The sequence below is a fragment of the Ascidia mentula genome, chromosome 4, assembly GCF_947561715.1.
Source record: "Ascidia mentula chromosome 4, kaAscMent1.1, whole genome shotgun sequence".
NCBI classification, from domain to species: Eukaryota; Metazoa; Chordata; class Ascidiacea; order Phlebobranchia; family Ascidiidae; genus Ascidia; species Ascidia mentula.
Window position 1 is genome coordinate 20,014,820 of NC_138569.1, and position 20,259 is coordinate 20,035,078.

A 20,259-nucleotide genomic window follows, 5' to 3' on the forward strand; every position below is an offset into this window, starting at 1 on the left:
TCATGCATTATTTGACACATTTCGTAGTTGATAAAAACGCCACTAGTTCGATAAAATCTATCCCCTTCCTATGGTGAGATAATCTACAAACCAAGGCTAAGATCCAATACAGGACAGGTAATATTTACATTCTGGGTATTGAAGTTCATTGATAGTGAAAAATGCACTCAAGAAATTCTGTGAATGTTTTTTCAAATGCTAGTTGTATTCGTGTTATTAGAACAGCTAAATTCGTCACTGTAAATTTTGTGCAAATCTGCCTAGATTTACTGTGAACGTAGTTGCAATAAAACCTTTCTGAGCCAAACATGTGCAACATAAAGGTCCAGAGCAATGAATAAACACAACTTTCACATATATTTCAAAGTTATAACATACATAGGTTTGTTTATTGGATTGATAGTTTTTTTTATTGCAAATCAAGAACGTTAATCTTCCTATTAGTATCCTCGAAAAGACTCGAAGCACTGATAAAAAGCGTTCGTAAAACCCGGGAATGAAAACATTCACACGCAATTGTTGTGTTGGTTGGGTCCGTCCACCCCTGTGATGTTTTTGATCCAAGATTCGAAGTAAGATATCCTGGTGTATATTCCAGGTCGGTTAGGGGCCCCACAGTCCTCAGGTCCGAACGAAGTGATTCCGGCGGCAAACCACTCACAGGATGAACATCTTTGACACATCAACGGACCTCCACCGTCACCCTGTTAAAACATGACGTTAGGTTTAAAATTGACCACCTGCAATTCTCTCGGTTTTGGTTGTGAATGAATTTGGTGCAAGAAAACACACTTGAAATGCCACACTTTGCGCAGCAACAAAAATCTATTCCAAATCTTAGTAATGTTACTTGCACGGGTATGATTGGCATGATCGCCCCACCGCGCCTTGCATGGCGATCACAGCTCAAGATCATAACGTTTACAGGCTTCGCAGCCTAGCTGGAGTTTTCTAAAACTTATATTTTCAATACATATCGTTAGGGCATGTTCAGTGTCTGAGGCTTGTTTCTACAATTAGAATTTTTATTCTTAGACTTTCAACTTACATAACAAGTGTCAGGACCTCCCCGTATGGTGCCAGCACACACATGAATAGTCTCCGGGTGTATGAAAGTGGGTCGGTCGTGGGTTTGTTTGCAAGCTGCGAAGTCAAGAATGCGGAGGTCGATCATTTTCAGTTCCGTGGGAACAAGTAACCTCTTGTTATCTGAAACAATCAAGTCAGTAAGGCATCTTTTGCAATTCTCAAACTGCTTTGATTTTTAAGAGAGTGCAGCGTTACCCTTGGAAATTAATGTTGTTAAATTTGTTTCCGTTGATTTTGGTGTGAACGCGACAATTTGCTTATATTGACTGTGACCTCTACCGCAGCCAAAATAACGTTCTTTCAAATTGTAACAATCAATGCTTACATAGGCCCAAGGTTGGGGCGACGCACATGATGTCATTTGTAACTTTTTCGCCCCACGGAAGACAAATCGGTTTCACGAAATCTCCCAACACTACAGGTGTGATCAGCTGGAAACAAGGTTTAGTGGTGAAAAATTAATTAGTGCTAAAATTGCAATAAATTCGTCGTGCATTATTTGACGCATTTCGTCGTGTAGAAATCTACCCGCGTCCGCCAACCGCTGAACACGCGTAACTTTGTCCAGATTGCAGGTTCGTGAGTTCAAACCCCATCGGGAGCTATTTATAGATTTTACAGGTATCGCTCCAAACTGTCGGGAAAAATGTGGTTTTCGTCCAGCCTGGCTGCCATGCCAGCAAACCTACTGATCTAAAGACGATACCTGAGGTAAAACTTTGCAGCGGACATTTTCATGCGATTGTGGGATATAATTTTTAGTGGTTTCAGCAACAAATTCTTTTTAATGTATTGGTTATTAAATCTAATTCGAATAATGTACACAATCAACACGAAACAATGCAACCCTGGTGATATTTGAATCTTGGATATTTCTGTTCACATTTAGTGTGAAATATAACCCAGCCCATAAATTTACCTGGATTACAGAGATATCGTAAAGTGGAAAGTCATATTTGGGATGAATCTCTGCTCTGCTGATACGTCGTATTTGCACCTGGAGGGTATTGCCGCCGATGACGTAGGTTCCGAATCTTGCTTCCATCGCGGACAAGGTCGTATTTCTAAATAAACGTAATTTCCAAAACGTTCACCACAAAATCATACAGATAAAATTAAAATATATTGCGGGTAGCACAAACATGCAGTCTGTCATAGCTGCTCAAAACATGATAAGATGCTTCTGGCTTTGAAGCAGAAATTATATTGTTAATCAGGTTACAAAAGTTAGGCAACATTATAACCCTCCAATTCAACTAAAAAATCATTCCCATTTTCAAAGATAAAAAATTTTGCTAGTTGCGCATGGTAGACTCCCTGTAACGGTGGCCTCTGAATAGTTTCTCATGTTTGAACAATAATTTCCAAAAATTAACGAGGAATAAGTCAGTTTGCTTCGGTTCTTTATTTGTCTAAAAATTATTATTATTTCTAAATTTCCTACGCTACACAATGTCCAGCGGTGAGAACCCAACTGGTTGATATCAACATTCCCAAGCAGCTCTGGCTTCCACCATTGCTTGTATGTTCTATCTGTACCTGCAAAATAGGCGATATTACCTCCATAATATGTTTATGTTATCAATATGTTGCGATTTATAATATTTACGATCAGTCAGACTACTTCCACTTAAAATTGTACAAACTTATGCTTTCAAGTAACGTACACACTCAGCGCAGAGTTATGTTCACTCGAGAAGCCATTTTTGTCATTGAATTGATATAGGAAGAAACTCAAACAACACTCAGAGCAGAATTATGTTCACTCGAGAAGCCATTATTGTCATTGCATTAATATAGGAAGAAACTCAAACAATCACTTACAACCCAGGGAAACTCCCTGCCCTGTGGGTTACTGATTCCACACGATCCTGGACTTCTTCCATCACAACACGCGTGAGAGTTGACAGAATAACGACGACGGAAACCAGTTTGACAAGTTTCTGAAAATACAAGATTCATTCTGTTGTATTTTATTTAATTTTTCAAATAAACGCTATTGAAGGGAAAATCTGATGTAACACTCTTAAATGTTTTTTGTTGAAAAGGTACAGAGAGTATGTACAAGTACTTGGACCAATATTTAGACAACACGTGAGTTCGCAAAAGGCAACTGATTGACTTTCCAACAAACCTTTTAAAATCCAAGTACTTGTACATACTTTTTGTACCATTTAAACGAAAAACATTGAAGAGTGTTACATCAGATTTTCCTTTCAAGCGTGTTTATAAATAGCCTAATGGATTTTCGTTGTCTGTTTATTCTGTGATTTATCCTAATTTGGTTTTTCGATTACGCTGTGTTTTTACGGACAACGCAAACCACCCTACTAGTTTCCAGATACAATATTTGTCACAATTTTAATAACACAAACGCACGTCGGGGGCATTCGCCCTCAAAACAATCATCGTAGGTAACTTTGCAAGTTGGACAATCGCGTTTCGTCCTCGTTCCATTTCCACATGTTCGGGAACATCTTCCCCAGCTTCCCCATGCTGCAGATGAAGTTTGCCGATGAAGTTTGCTTAAGTGGTAACTATTTACAACGTGCACTAAAATTAGAGCACTTATATCTCTAAGTTATTTGCCAAGCTCGATTATATCTTTATCACAGAATACTCTACACCAGTGTTTCTAAACCAGGTGACGGTTTTACCCCAGTGTGAATGAATTTCTTGCAGAGATTAATCAAAATTAACATTGATAATTGTGGGACTGGCAGTCATTCGTCCTTATTTCTAAAATAAATCTGCCTTAATTTTTGACAATTCACAATCTTTAACTTTTTAAAACGTCGCACTTATTTTTAACCTGAATAAAAACTAAATAATAATAAATAATGAATTAGTTGAAAAAATTGACGTATACTTTAACAAAGGTGAACGTAAAGTTAAGAATCAGCGCTCTGTACAGTCAATCAGCTCTAAAGGTGTTTACCTGGAGGACAAGGCACGAAACATGACCCATACATCCTGGATTCCCCCAAGCAAGCTGATGCTCCAATACAAGCACGTGACCTGCTCGTCGTTCCGATACCGGTGAAACCGCAAGATCCAACGCAAGCGTTCCATTCACTCCAGTTAGTCCATCCACCTAACAACGTAATACGTTAAAGATCAGAAGTGACTTCTAATCTAATAATCACAACTGCCAACGATAACCTGGTGATCACTTTTTTTCAGTAACAGTGGTACACACAAAGCACTTGCTTTCAAATAGGATTAGCTTGGTACAATTGAGAAAATATGTGTAGGCCTGTGGGCATTATAAGTTCTTACTTAAATAGTTGTGCGTTGCATACGTTTTACACGGATTAGTTGCCAAATTATCAATCCATTATTTAATGTAAATTTGAGAATCCTGGACTGGGAATTTACTGATGTTCACATATAGGTTTTAAATTGCTATGGCCACCTGGACATTCCCTCAAGTTACAATTGGAAGTTTGCGAGTAATCTCCAACGCACAGAGTTCCGATAGAACAAGTTCGGGTCCTCCTCCGTTTTCCTGGTCCACACGTTTTGTCGCAGGTTGACCAATTTGACCAAGCGTTAAACTCTGCGATTTTAAATTTAGTGATTCAAAAACGGCCCTTTTCATTCTTGGCAATCGACCCCACAAATAACTTCCAAACACACACATCGCTTGAATGATAAATTGCCGAGATTTAAGTTCTGTGTATCGTTGTTTTCATAAATTGTGTTCATTGAAATAAATACAGGTCTAATTTGACCAAACTATACCAAAAATAATTTATGTTTCTTTCGCGAAAAGAGAGCTTTCCAAGACGTCCATCCACCAACATAGCGAAGTCTAAAATAAGTTAAACGCACCCGGACAGTCTTCAGCAGCGCAGTCTTTAGTGTTTGAGGAAGATCCTGGACACCCAGATCCATTGACGCAGTTTCTGTTTCTCCTTTGCTTTCCAGGACCACAAGTCACGTCACAATTTGACCAAAGACTCCAACTACTCCAATCTGAAGTTTTTGGGCTATTATGGCAAACGTGTTATAGACTGTATGGAGAATGAAATGGGCAGGAATACACGATAAAACAACGCATTATGCCACTTCCTCTTACCTGGACAGGCTCTGACATTGCAGCTTTGCATTTCCGAGTAATCTCCTTCACACAGGGTCCCGATAGTACATGTACGTGATCTGCTCTGCATTCCCGGTCCGCACGTTTGGTCGCATGGCGACCATTCAGTCCAAGGGGTAAAAACTACATTCAATAGTGTGTACGATAAGTGATACCGGTTAAGGACACATTTACAAAAACACAAAACAAGTTCCTACTTGGACATATTCCATCGTTACAAGGTTCCGTCTGGAAATATTCGGATCCGCATCCTGCAACCTTGTTGCAACCTCGGTAGCGCCATCTTGTTCCGGCACCGCAAGTGACGCTACACGAAGTCCACGGCTCCCATGCTGACCACGCTGGACCTAAAACGTAACCACTTTGCCTCTTGAAATAAACCTTTATACAATAACTACATAACACAGACATAGAACAATTATTGGGAAAGTTGTTTTCGACAAATCCAATGCTTTTATTCATACGGTAGGTTATGCAATTTTATTCTGGTTCCAGCAAATTGTCTCACCGTCGGGGTCGCACTCGCCGCAACTTTTCTTGCAGTTTATTTTCAAATAAGCGTAATAAGGTGACTGTCTACACTGGTTTCGAAAATATTGGCAAACATCCGCGCGTATCAAATCCTTGCACGCACACGAAGGCCCAGTGCAACTGTAAAAAAACTGAAATCAAACTTTAATTATTTATAAGCGTCATGCAAAATATTTCAAGTAAAAGAGAGAAAATAAATTGAGCTTACGAGCAATCAATCGCTTGGTGGCACTGTTGACCGCTATATTCGGTGCAAGAGGTTCCGCATGATCGCGTGCGTGTCTGAAAGCCCGTGCCACAGGTCTTACTGCAATCATTCCAAGGTTTCCACGGAGCACCTTTCAAGAGGACATGTTTTAAACTAACCTGCATTATAAGCACCCCATACTCCATTTAATCCTAGTAATACCACAAACACAAACTAAGTATAAATAAATAACGGGATTATAACTTGGCTCCACAAAAGTCTAATAAAAATCATTGTTGCTACGATCCCCCGTAATGATACAGGGACTTATTTAAAATGACTTACTCGTTGTGGAATTGAGTTTCGTGAGCAGTAAAAACAGCTAGATCAATTTATTCAGGATGGTTTTAAATTTATTTATCAAAGCATCAAGGTAAATTTTCAAGAGCACTTCTATGCCGCAGGCGGTATTGTATAATCTGCAGCGCTGGCACAAAACGATTGAGAGGAAACCACCAGCAAGATTATGGCCATTGCTGAACGTAGTACGATTGAGTTGTCTTTTCACTTCTATGCTTAGCACCACACGTTTGTTGGTTATTGATTCTACTATCCAAATGACTGCACTTTAGGATTGTTCTTTGGGATTATTCACATACCTTCGCAGGAAGAATATTTAGCTTGTTCGCCAACACCACTGTGAAGCTTAATCCAGCTTTCGTAAGCTGAAACGTTGGTATACACGCCAGGTCTATTGGCTTGTCCACAGTTTAAACCAAACGAGGTTATTCCAACAGCATACCAAGCACAGTTTGAACATCGTTGACACATCAGAGGACCACCGCTGTCACCCTGTGTTTAGAAAATTGTAGAACCAACTTATCAGCAATCGAATTTGCCCTTGGCGGAAACTTACCACCGAAATTTCACAATGATTCTCGTTTTGTTTCAGAGGGGAATTTGACATAACATACTTATGAGATAAACTTAAAATGGGTGACCATACTCAACGATATTTTAGTATTTTATTTTAAGCTTATCTCATAAGTATGTTATTCGAAATTCACTTTGTGGAAAATAAGTGCAATCATAGCGAAAAATATGAGATACTAAAAATACACAAAAGCCCGGGAGTTTTCGTCTACTCTCGTCTCACGGGTTTCCCACACAAACTCTATTGTATTTTTCCATTACTGTGCGTTTATTCATGAGGTTTTAACACATACACCACCCAACAACGTGACTATCTGAATAATCTACTTTCCACAATCTGATACGCGAAAGCTTGTACCCGAAGGAACCCGATCTGTTGTGAGATTACGGGTCCGACAGAAACACATTCACAAATAGGAGTCCGCAACCCAAAACTTGGGTCTCGACTTTAAAAGTCCAATCTGCCGATCCACGAATAAATACGCCTTAAATACTTCACAAAACATTGAAATGAATACCTTACAAGTGTCGACTCCACCTCTTATGGCACCCGCGCATATGTTGGACTTCTCAACAAACGGTTTGTTCCATGGCATTTCCGCTTGATTGCAGAATCCCTTTGGAAGAATTCGGACGTCTGCTTCCATCAATGTGTATGCGGCGGCATTGGTGCCTAACTTTTCTGTCACAACGTTTGTTCGTTAAACTTAGTAGTGACGGCGTATTAAAGGTTAGATCTTTAACGTCACCATGTAAGAGGGTGTGGGGTATGAGCCTGACATTATGTTTAGACAAGCTGAAGGCCCAAAGTGGTGTTACACAGTTGTAGTTTTAACTTGGAAATTTGCGTTTTCAGATTTGATTTTTTTGCAATTAAGTTACGTTTTTATCATTAACATTCAATAACAGATATCATAAGTTTTAATGCAAACTCACGAACGCCCCATCCAGTGGCGACGCACATGCTATCCGACAGGGCTTCTTTGCCCTGGGGTAAACAGATCGGTCGAACGTAGGAACTTATCTCAACTGGCCGGTCGAGCTGAAATGACAATTAAGAGGCAGGATATGATTGAAGTGAACAAGTTCAAGTCGCAAGAGTAAAACTCTTGTTTGAGTTTACAAGGGAGAAGGTTCGGAATTTATTTCTAAAGACACATTTCGAGATGGTAGAAAATAAATGGAACAAAATAATGCAAAAAAGTCCAAACATAAAGTAGATTTTATTTGAATTCAACAGCAACAAAAACAATGTTTTCTTGTGGATTGTTCTGGACTGGGATCGGTTTAAAGACCGGCGTAGCAAATACAATGCACCAACTGTGGTCACAGTTAAAACTTTCTACCAAAATCGCTTACTTGAAGCAAAGCAATGTCGTTTAAAAGTGAAACGGAGTTGTATTGCTCGTGAATTATGCTTCTGTTCACTCTTCTCGATTGCACGAAAGCGTTGCTGTCGTTTAGCAACAAAGCTCCAAGCTTTATTCGTATCCAGCCAACAGGAATCAGACTTTAAACATAAGTCCGGTTTAAACCGGCGGTTCAATTGTTATTTTGCACTTTAAAAATCAAATAAAATGTTGGTTTTCTTACTGGAAACAATGGGCTGCTGTTAAAACCCAAACATCCGATATCAGAATACCGCCACAGCGTAATTGGCTGCCGGGGAGTAGAACTTGAAGTCTTGTGTGCACCTAAGCCAATAAACATGTATCAACAGGACATTCTTAATTAAACTAGAAGCCTCTGCAGCCCACACACTAGACTCATTTTTTCTGTTAGGCAATTTATTGATGATTTAATCATTGCTAAAACGTACCTCCATTAAATGTTAAATTCTTAATAAGTTTTTTTTACAAACATTATGTTGCTCTTGCTGGAAGGCATATTGTATTTTAGTTAGTCTTTTGTTCTGGCACAAATACCCGGAGGGAGCCAAGCTAAATAGCAAGTGAAACGTCAGTGATAGAAGTTTAACTGTGCCAGAAGAACTTAAAAAGTTTGTTTTAGTTTGTAACAATACGTAAAGTCTCTACCATCCACGGCCATTGCTGTTCTCTTGATTGTCTGCCGCTGATGACTCTTCCATGATTCGAACTCACTCCACAAGTAGGCATGTTTACACGGTGACAGCACGAATGCTTGTTCACCGAATATCTTGGTTCGAAGGGCTCGGCGCAACTCTCTACAAGAAACATGTGTTGGCGTGTGACAAGTTTTGTCAGAGGTTTTGTTATTTGACCGAACCGGGATTCGAACCCGTGATATCCTGGGCAAGAAACCTGAACAGGTTTTCTACTTGGTACAGTCAAACGCCTTGACCGATCAGACAATCAGTTCTACAGGTTAACTCAGTGGTTGCACGCCTACGGCGCTTGTACGATTACTTGTGCCTCACTATACCCCAGAAGCAATGAAGGAAAAAGCGTGCCGGCAAAAAAAACAGATTTTCAGAGAAAAGTACATTACTTATTAAAAAAGGGAACACATAATGATAACACCGCGTGCAATGACCATATCATTCAATAAGGTTGAACATAAAATTTCAGATCAAACCTTGGGGGCAATCACCGACAAAGCAATCATCGTACACCACAGTCCCGTTAGAGTATACCTTCATTTTTGTTCCTTGACCACATGTTCGTGAGCACTGCCCCCATGTGGCTGATCCTGCACAATAAACAAACCAATACGACGATACCAAACATTAAAAAGTGTGCCAGGTAATATTGTTTCCTTTCAGCTTCAGTTCAAGAAAATTTTCACAGTTCATTAAATTGAACTTAAACAGACGGAATATGAAAAATCGTGCAACAATTAACTCAATATATCAAATTTACCAAAGCCGTGTCATTTTGTTTAAAGTGCATATGACACGTAAAAATAAAACATGTTAATAATCAAACTAAGAGATGTTCATAACTTAATAAAATTTTTGGCGAAAAAAGTAGCTTGAGCTGATCAAAGTCGCACATTTGCCGCTACGAACGAAATCGTGCGAAAGCGAGATATTGTTGAGTGACGTCATAGAAGACGCTTCGGTCCTGCGCGAGTGCTGGCAGCAAGCCTTATGCGTAGGAATGGAAGACATTGTAAAACTGGTTTAAGCATAATATTGCATTAAACAGGGGACAAAAAGTGAACAAGTGCAATAAACGGATTTTGATGTTAATTTAAGCTGAAGACAGAATGCCGCTGTTCGACCTATTATGTCCTATTTAGTTGTGTAATAATAAAACAGTTACTGGGACAGAGTGTTCTTGTTGTTACAGCATTTATGATCGCTAACGTGATACATGAACTTTTGAAAACACGACAGAGACAAACCGTTAGTTTAGCATTGTAGTTTTGTCCACTCACAGTTATGTCGTTTCTGCTATACGCTATGGTCTTCCGTTAATTAGGGACAAATAAGGCCTTTGATTCGTGACGTCACAATGACAAATTTTTGTGTGATGCAAAACCCTGTCCTGACCTTTAAGGTAATGTAATCTGTGGATTCTCCCCTGTTTGAAACTATTCGATATCTGAAAAAAAAGGAGCCTCCTCCTATCTAAACAATGCTCCTTTTCTCCTCAGCACAAAAGGTTTACGATTTTTGGTCGCCGTTACTTTTCGTGCAGTTTTCTACATTTTTTAGCTGACGTAGAACCGTAAAACTTTGGATATATGTTTGTTGTAGATGTACCTTTAGTTTTACGCAAAGTTGTCATGGCCGTGTCATATGCACTTTAAAGCTTTCTTGGCAAATAATACCAATATACCTTGTCCGTTCACGTAAGCGCACCGAATACAAAATGTCAAAATTCCTATCACCAAACTTGATCTCAACGACGCCATGAATAAGTTTGATGACTCCTGTAACAGTTTAATGCAAACCAATGCCTCGGCTTTCCAAAACAGCTCTCAGTAAACCTTGTTTAATAAACGGTATTGCGTCTTTTAGCAAACGCCGTCGGCATTACCACAACTTGGTATCATTTGATGAATCGCCGAACATTGAGAAAAACGCTGAATGCTCGTGATGGCTCAGCACAACGAAAAAAGTGTGAGTTTCGCCAAAAAACAGGGAAATCTTTGCCTATGATGAAACGCAATGTGAAAATACGTAGGTAGCGTGAAGGTGGTTCAGGTCAACCAATATTCATGATAACCCAACTAGATACACACAATCGCCATGCAAAATGATCCCAGAAGTATATTAGCATTAAAAAAGTTGTTGCCGTTGTAAGCATGTTAGCAAACTGAATTCTGTGTTTGTATTTCAACCAACTCTATGAAAAAATGCAAAAAACACATGCCGCTTCATAATACTGTAGGTAACCAACGTGGCAAACTTCCTACTGACGTTTGTTAATAATTTTGAATTATGATACATACTGTCAAGTGTTCAAATTTATTGTTGTTATCCTGTTATTAGAGCAGCTACATTCGTTACCGTAAAATTTAGTTTTTACTGTGGAAGAAGTTGCAATAAAACCTTTCTAAGCTAATCATGTGCAACATAAAAGTCCAAAGCAATGGTTCAACATAAATTCTACATATTCCCAAAAGGTAAAGCTAACATAGGCTTGTTTATTGAATTGATAGTTTTTTATTGCAAATCAAGAACAATAATCTTCTTATCAGTATCCTCAAAAAGACTCGAGGCACCAACAAGAATCGGTCGTAAAATCCGAAAATGAAAACCTTCAGGCGCATTTATTATATTGATCGGGTCCTTCCACCCCTGTGATGTTTTTGATCCACGATTCGAAGTAAGATATCCTGGTGTACATTCCAGGTTTGTTAGGGTCTCCACACTTGGCTGGCCCGAACGAATGGATTCCTGCGACAAACCACTCACAGGATGAACATCTTTGGCACATCAACGGACCCCCAATGTCACCCTATTAAAACATGACGTTGGGTTTAAAATTGACCAACTGCAATTCCCGGTTTTGGTTGTGAATGAATTTGGTACAATGCAACACACTTGAAATGCCACTTGAAATAGTCGATAAACTTGCGCAGCAACAAAAATCTATTCCAAAACTTAGTAATGTTAATGCAAGGGTATGATTGGCATGATCGCCCACCGCGCAGGTCCCTACTTGGCGATCACAGCTCAAGATCATGAGGTTTACAGGCTTCGCAGCCTAGCTGGAGTTTTCTAAAACTTATATTTTTAACACATGTCGTTAGAGTATGTACAGTGTCTGAGGCTTGTTTCTATAATCACTATTTTTATTGTTAGATTTTCAACTTACATTACAAGTGTCAGAACCTCCCCGTATTCTGCCAGCACAAAAATAAATAGTCTCCGAGTTTATGAAAATGCGTCGGGTATGGGCTTCTTTGCAAACTCCCATGTCAAGAATGCGGAGGCTGATCAGTCTCGTGGGAACATGTAAACTCCTATTATCTGAAACAATCAAGTCAGTAAGGCATCTTTTGTAATTCTCAAACTGCCTAAAGCATGGGCTTTTTAATCTTTTAAGAGAGTGCAGCGTCATCCTTGGAAGTTAATGTTGTTAAATTTGTTTCCGTTGATTTGGGCGTGAACGCGACAATTTCCTTATATTGACACTGACCTTTGCCGCAGCCAAAATAACGTTCTTTCAATGCTTACATAGGATTGGGGCGACGCACATCATGTCATTTGTAACTTTTTCGCCCCACGGAAGACAAATCGGTTTCACGAAATCTCCCAACACTACAGGTGTGATCAGCTGGAAACAACGTTTGGTGGTGAAATATTAATTAGTGCTAAAATTGCATTAAATTCGTCGTGCATTTTTTCACGCATTTCGTCATGTAGAAATCTACCCACTTCCGCCAACCGCTGAACACGCATAGCTCCGTCCAGAGCGCAAGGGCGTGAGTTCAAACCCTATCGGGTGCCATCTATAGATTAAACAGATATCGCTCCAAACTGTCGGGAAAAAAGTGGTTTTCGTCCAGCCTTGCTGGAATGCCAGCAAACCTAATGATCTAAAGACGATAGCTGAGGTAAAACTTCGCAGCGGACATTTTAATGCGATGGTGGGATATACTTTTTAGTGGTTTCAGCAACAAATCCTCTACAATGTATTGGTTATTAAATCTAATTCAATAACGTATACAATCAACACAAGGATACGTAACAATGCAACCCTGGTGATATTTAATTCTTGGGTATTTCTGTTCACATTTAGCGTGAAAAGTTGCTCAGATCATCAATTTACCTTGAGTACAGAGATATCGTAATCTCTAAGGTTATATCTGGGATAAATCTTTGCTCTGCTGATACGTCGTATTTGCACCTGCGGGGTGTTGTAAGTTCCGAATCTTGCTTCCATCATGGACAAGTCCGTATATCTAAATAAACGAATTTCCAAAACATTTCACCGCAAAATCATTCAGATAAAACTCAAATATATTGCGAGTAACACAAACATGCAGTCTGTCATATAGCTGCAAAAGCATTGTTCAAACATGAGAAGATGATTCTGGCTTTGATGCAGAAATTATATTGTTAATCAGGTGACAAAAGTTAGGCAACATTATAACCCTCCAATTCAAAAAAATCATTTCCATTTTCAAAAAAAAGAAAAATTGTACTAGTTGCACATGGTAGGCTCCCTGCAACGGCAGCCTCTGAATAGTTTCTCATGTTTGAACAATAACTTTCAAAATTAATGAGGAATAAGTCAGTTGTTCTTCGGTTCTTTATTTAGTCTAAAAATCTTATTATATCTAAATTTCCTACCGTAGACAATGTGCAGCAGTGAGAACCCAACTGGTTGATATCAACATTCCCAAGCAGCTCTGGCTGTTATCATAGCTTATATGTTCTATCTGTACCTGCAAATAAGCGGAATTGCCTCCACTATTTGTTTATGTTATGAATATGTTGCGATTTATAATATTTACGATCAGTCAGACTACTTCCACTTAAAATGTACAAACTTATGCTTTCAAGTAACGTACACACTCAGAGTAGAGTTATGTTCACTCGAGACGCCATTTTTGTCATTGAATTGACATAGGAAGAAACTCAAACAATCACTTACCACCCAGGGAAACTCCCTGTACTGTGGGTTACTGATTCCACACGATCCTGGACTTCTTCCATCACAACACGCGTGAGAGTTGATAGAATAACGATGACGGAAACCAGTTTGACAGGTTTCTAAAAATACAAGATCCAAACTGTTATATTTGAATCAGTATTTAGACAACACGTGAGTCCGCAAAAGGCAACTGATAGAGTTTCCAACAAACCTTTTAAAATCCAAGTACTTTGTACATACTCTTTGTACCACGAAAAACATTCAAAAGTGTTACATCAGATTTTCCCTTCAAAGGCGTTTATAAATAGCCTAATGGATTTTCGTTGTCTGTTTATTCTGTGATTTATCCTAATTTTGTTTTTCGATTACGCTGTGTTTTCACGGACAACATAAACCACCCCAGTAGTTTCCAGATACGATTATGGCGACAATTCTAAATATACAAACGCACGTCGGGGGCATTGGCGCTTAAAACAATCATCGTAGGTAACTTTGCAAGTTGAACAATTTCGTTTCGTTCTCGTTCCAATTCCACATGTTCGGGAACATCTTCCCCAGCTTCCCCATGCTGCAGATAAAGTTTGCTTAAGTGGTAACTATTTACAACGTGTACTAAAATTAGCGTACTTATATCTCTAAGTTATTTGCCAAGCTCGATTATGTCTTTATCACAGAATACTCTACACCAGTGATTAATAAAAATTAACATTGATAATTGTGGGACTGGCAGTCATTCGTCCTTATTTCTGAAATAAATCAGCCTTAATTTTTGACAATTTCCAATCTTTAACTTTTCAAAACGTCGCACTTATTTATAACCTGAATAAAAACTCTGCAAAAAATAAATACTGAATTAGTTGAAACAATTGACGCATACTTTAACAAAGGTGAACGTAAAGATAAGAAGCACCTGTACAGTCAACCAGCTCTAAAAGGGTTTACCGAACAACGTAATACGTTAAAGATCAGAACTGACTTCTAATCTAATAATCACAACTGCCATCGATAACCTGGTGATCACTTTCCTTTCAGTAACAGTGGTACACCCAAAGCACTTGCTTTCAAATAGGATTAGCTTGGTACAATTAAGAAAAATATGTGTAGACCTGTGGGCATATATCCATCCATTATTTAATGCAAATTTGAGAATCCCGGACTGGGAATTTACTGATGTTCACGTATAGGTTTTTAAGTCCTATGCTGGCCACCTGGGCATTCCCTCAAGTTACAATTGGAAGTTTGCGAGTAATCTCCAACATACATATAAATCGCTTAAAAGATAAATTGCTGAGATTTAAGTTCTGTGTATCGTTGATGTTATAATTTGTATGCATTGAAATATATCTGATACAATTCTAATTTGACCAAACTATACCAGCAATAATTTATTGTTTCTTTCGCGAGAAGAGAGCTTTCCAAGACGTCCATCCACCAACATAACGAAGTATAAAATAAGTTAAACGCACCCGGACAGTCTTCAGCAGCGCAGTCTTTAGTGTTTGAGGAAGATCCTGGACACCCAGATACGTTGACGCAGTTTCTGTTTCTCCTTTGCTTTCCAGGACCACAAGTCACGTCACAATTTGACCAAGGACTCCAACTACTCCAATCTGAAGTTTTTGGGTTATTATAGCAAGCGTGTTAAGAACGGCATGGAGAATGAAATAGGCATGTATACACGATGAAACATCACATTATGCTACTTTCTCTTACGTGAACAGGCTCTGACATTGCAGCTTTGCATTTCCGAGTAATCTCCTTCACACAGGGTTCCGATAGTACATGTACGTGTTCTGCTCTGCATTCCCGGTCCGCACGTTTGGTCGCATGGCGACCATTCAGTCCAAGGGGCAAAAACTGAATTTAATAGTGTGTACGATAAGTGATACCGGTTAGGGACACATTTACTAAAACACGGCAAGTTCCTACTTAGACATATTCCATCGTTACAAGGTTCCGTCTGGAAATATTCGGATCCGCATCCTGCAACCTTGTTGCAACCTCGGTAGCGCCATCTTGTACCAGCACCGCAAGTGACGCTACACGAAGTCCACGGCTTCCATGCTGACCACGCTGGACCTGAAACGTAACCACTTATCTCTTGAAATGAACCTTTATACAATAACTACATAACACAGACATAGAACAATTATTGGGAAAGTTGTTTTCGACAAATCCAATGCTTTTATTCATACGGTGGGTTACGCAATTTTATTCTAGTTCCAGCAAATTGTCTTACCGTCGAGTTCGCACTCGCCGCAACTTTTCTTGCAGTTTAGTTTCAAATAAGCGTAATAAGTTGACTGTCTACACTGGTTTCGAAAATATTGGCAAACATCCGCGCGTATCAAATCCTTGCACGCACACGAAGGCCCAGTGCAACTGTAAAAAAAGTGAAATCAAACTTTAATTATTTATAAGCGTCGTGCAAATTGCGATGAAGAGACGAATTTTTTTTCATGTAAAAGAGAGAAAAATAATTTAGCTTACGAGCAATCAATCGCTTGGTGGCACTGTTGACCGCTATATTCGGTGCAAGCGGTTCCGCATGATCGCGTGCGTGTCTGAAAGCCCGTGCCACAGGTTTTACTGCAATCATTCCAAGATTTCCACGGGACACCTTTGAAGAGGACATGTTTTAAACTAACCTGCATTATAAGCACCCCATACTCCATTTAATCCTGGTAATACCACAAACACAAACTAAATATAAATAACTAACGGGGTTATAACTTGGCTCCACAAAAGTCATTTTGAAAAAAATCATTGTTGCTATGATACAACTTAAATGATACAGGGACTTATTTGAAATGACTTTCTCGTTGTGTAAATGAGATTTGTGATCAGTATAATCAGCTAGATCAATTTATTCAGGATGGTTTTAAATCCACTTATCGAAGCACCTAAGATAAATTTTTAAGAGCATTTCTATACCGCAGGCGGTATTGTATAATCTGCAGCGCTGGCACAAAACGATTGAGAGGAAACCACCAGCAAGATTATGGGCATTGCTGAACGTAGGTACAGTTGAGTTGTCTTTTCACTTATATGCTTAGCACCACACGCTTGTTGATTATTGATTCTACTATCCAGATGACTGGTTTTTAGGATTGTTCTTTAGGATTATTCATATACCTTTGCAGGAAGAATATTTAGCTTGTTCGCCAACACCACTGTGAAGTTTAATCCAGCTTTCGTAAGCTGAAACGTTGGTATACACGCCAGGTCTATTGGCTTGTCCACAGTTTAAACCAAACGAGGTTATTCCAACAGCATACCAAGCACAGTTTGAACATCGTTGACACATCAGAGGACCACCGCTGTCACCCTGTGTTTAGAAAATTGTAGAATTAACTTATCAGCAATCGAATTCTTACTTAACCAGGGAAATTTTGCAGTGATTCTCTTCATTGCGAAAAAACTAAGATACAAAAAATACACACAAGCCCGGGGTTTTCGTCTACTCTCGTCTCTCTGGTTTCTCACAAAAACTTTATTGTAGTTTTCCATTACTGTTCGTTTATTTATGAGGTTACCTTACAAGTGTCCACTCCACCTCTTATGGCACCCGCGCATATGTTGGAAGTCTCAACAAACGGGTTGCCGGAAGGCATTTCCGCTTGATTGCAGAATCCCATTGGAAGAATTCGTACGTCTGCTTCCATCAATGTGTATGCGGCGGCATTGGTGCCAAGTTTTTCTGTTACAACGTTTGTTCGTTAAACTTAGCTTTGACGGCGTATTAAAAGTTAGAGCTTGAACGTCAACGTGCAAGAGGGTGTGCGGTATGAGCCTGACATTATGTTTAGACAAGCTGAAGGCCCTAAGTGGTGTTACACAGTTCTAGTTATAACTTGGAAATTTGCGTTTTCAGATTTGATTCTTTTGTAATTAAGTTACGTTTTTATCATTAACAATCAATAACAAAGATCATAAATTTTAATGCAAACTCACGGACGCCCCATCCAGTGGTGACGCACATGCTATCCGACAGGGTTTCTTCGCCCTGGTGTAAACAGATCGGTCGAACGTAGGAACTTGTCTTAACTGGCCGGTCGAGCTGAAATGACAATGAAGAGGCAGGATTATGATTTAAGTGAACAAGTTCAAGTCGCAAGAGTAAGACTCTTGTTTCAGTTTACAAGTGAGACGGTTCGGAATTTATTTTTAAAGACACGTTTCGAGATGGCAGAAAATAAATGGAACAAAATAATGCAAAAAAGTCCAAACGTAAAGTAGATCTTACATAAACAATAATTCAACAACAACGAAAACAATGTTTTCTTGTGGATTGTTCTAGACTGGGATCGTTTTAGAGACCGGCGTAGCAAATACAATGCACCAACTGTGGTCACAGTTAAAACTTTCTTCCAAAATCGCTTACTTGAAGCAAAGCAATGTCGTTTAAAAACGACACGGAGTTGTATTGCTCGTGAATTATGCTTCTGTTCACTCTTCTCGATTGCACGAAAGCGTTGCTGTCGTTTAGCAACAAAGCTCCAAGCTCTATTCGTATCCAGCCAACAGGAATCAGACTTTAAACATAAGGCCGGTTTAAACTGGCGGGTCAATTGTTATTTTGCATTTTTTAAATCATAAAAAAAATGTTGGTTTTCTTACTGGAAACAATGGGCTGCTGTCAAAACCCAGACATCCGATATCAGAATTCCGCCACAGCGTAATTGGCTGCCGGGGAGTAGAATTTGAAGTCTTGTGTGCACCTAAAGCAATAAACATGTTTCAACACAGGACATTCTTAATTAACCTAGAAGCCTCTGCGACCTACACACTAAACTCATTTTTTTTCTGTTAGGCGATTTATTGATGATTTAATCAATGCTAAAACGTACCTCCATTGAATGTTATTTCTTGATAAGTATGTTTTACAAACATTATGTTGCTGTTGCTGGCAGGCATATTGTATTTTAATCAGTCTTTTGTTCTGGCACAAATACCCCGAGGAATCCTAGCTGAATAGCAAGTGAAACGTTGCTGAATAAAAGTTTAATTGTGCCGGAACTTAAAAACTTTGTTTTAGTTTGTAACAATACGTAAAGCCTCATACCATCCACGGCCATTGCTGTTCTCTTGATTGTCTGCCGCTGATGACTCTTCCATGATTCGAACTCACTCCACAAGTAGGCATGCTTACACTGTGACAGCACGAATGTTTGTTCGCCGAATATCTTGGTTCGAAGGGCTTGGCGCAACTCTCTACAAGAAACAAGTTATGGCGTGTGATAAGTTTTGTCAGAGGTTTTGTTATTTGACCGAACCGGGATCGAACCCATGATATCCCGGGCAAGAAACTTGAACAGGTTTTTTACTTCGTACATGAGTCAAATGCCTTGACCGATCAGACAATCAGTCCAACAGGTTAACTCAGTGGTTGCCGACATACGGCGCTTGTACGATTATTTGTGCCTCACTATACCCCACAAACAATGAAGGAAAAAGCGCGCCGGCAAGTAATTGCAAAAATATCAGATTTTCGGAGAAAAGTACGTTAGTATTTAGGGAAACCCATAGCCAAGTTGTTGTTCTTGAAGAGTTAAAAAAGGGGAACACGAAGTGAAGCATGGAAGCCAAAAGGTCAGCCACACCTGGCTTAGCTGTCTCCTGAATGGTTATTGTGATAACACCGCGTGCAATCACGATAGCATTCAACAAGGTTGGCAAAACATAAAATTTCAGATCAAACCTTGGGGGCAATCGCCGACAAAGCAATCATCGTACACCACAGTCCCGTTAGAGTACTCCTTCATTTTTGTTCCTTGGCCACATGTTTTTGAGCACTGCCCCCATGTGGCTGATCCTGCACAATAAACAAACCGATACGACGATACCAAACATTAAAAAGTGTGTCAGGTGATATTGTTCACTTTCAGCTTCAGTTTAAGAAAATTTTTACAGTTACTTAAATGGAACGGAATATGAAAAACCGAAGTGCAACAATTAACTCAATATTGAATTTGCCAAAACCGTGTAATTTTGGTTATGGTTGTTTAAAGCTTTCTGGCAAACAATACCAACATACCTTGTCCGTTCACGTAAGCACATCGAATACAAAATGTCAAAATTCCTATCACCAAACTTGACCCAAACGACGACATGAATAAGTTTGCTGACTCCAGGACCAGTTGCATGTAAACCAATGCCTCGGCTTTAAGAAACAGCTCTCAACAAACATTGTTTAATAAACGGTATTGCGTTTTTCAGCAAACGCCGCCGGCATTACCACAAGCCTTTTGGTATCATTTGATAAATCGCCGAACATTGAGAAAAACGCTGAATGCTCGTGATGGCTCAGCACAACCAACAGAGTGTGATGGCTCAGCACAACCAACACACAATCGCCACGCAAAATGATCCCAGAAGTATAT

General features: G+C 39.4%; 2 protein-coding genes across 4 annotated transcripts; both read right to left on the reverse strand.

The window, feature by feature from the left end:
- Window positions 1-399: 399 nt before the first annotated feature.
- LOC145899473 (uncharacterized) lies at window positions 400-20,023 on the reverse strand. 3 transcript variants are annotated; one of them, XM_082988265.1, is made up of 22 exons: window positions 19,914-20,023; window positions 9,399-9,512; window positions 8,879-9,027; window positions 8,436-8,536; window positions 8,202-8,352; window positions 7,779-7,884; window positions 7,361-7,524; window positions 6,569-6,761; window positions 5,931-6,060; window positions 5,700-5,842; window positions 5,389-5,538; window positions 5,171-5,314; window positions 4,924-5,067; window positions 4,505-4,648; window positions 4,028-4,183; window positions 3,469-3,585; window positions 2,914-3,032; window positions 2,534-2,628; window positions 2,009-2,153; window positions 1,415-1,520; window positions 1,049-1,209; window positions 400-704 (listed from the first exon to the last, which is right to left on the reverse strand). In XM_082988265.1, the coding sequence occupies exons 1-22, from the start codon at window positions 20,020-20,022 to the stop codon at window positions 507-509; spliced, it is 3,039 nt and encodes a 1,012-aa protein (XP_082844391.1). In that variant the 5' UTR covers window position 20,023; the 3' UTR covers window positions 400-506. The 3 variants fall into 3 exon arrangements, with proteins under 3 accessions (XP_082844391.1, XP_082844392.1, XP_082844393.1); XM_082988266.1 differs by lacking the exon at window positions 19,914-20,023 and adding an exon at window positions 10,607-10,766; XM_082988267.1 differs by lacking the exon at window positions 4,505-4,648.
- Window positions 11,222-19,641, reverse strand: LOC145899801 (ovochymase-like). Its single transcript, XM_082988713.1, has 19 exons — window positions 19,578-19,641; window positions 18,942-19,090; window positions 18,497-18,597; window positions 18,261-18,411; window positions 17,831-17,936; window positions 17,413-17,576; window positions 17,012-17,204; window positions 16,811-16,887; window positions 16,367-16,496; window positions 15,806-15,988; window positions 15,590-15,733; window positions 15,404-15,486; window positions 14,328-14,472; window positions 13,877-13,995; window positions 13,573-13,667; window positions 13,049-13,181; window positions 12,454-12,553; window positions 12,092-12,246; window positions 11,222-11,731 (listed from the first exon to the last, which is right to left on the reverse strand). Exons 1-19 carry the CDS (start codon window positions 19,639-19,641, stop codon window positions 11,534-11,536), a joined length of 2,490 nt encoding a protein of 829 aa, XP_082844839.1. The 3' UTR covers window positions 11,222-11,533.
- Window positions 20,024-20,259: the final 236 nt, after the last annotated feature.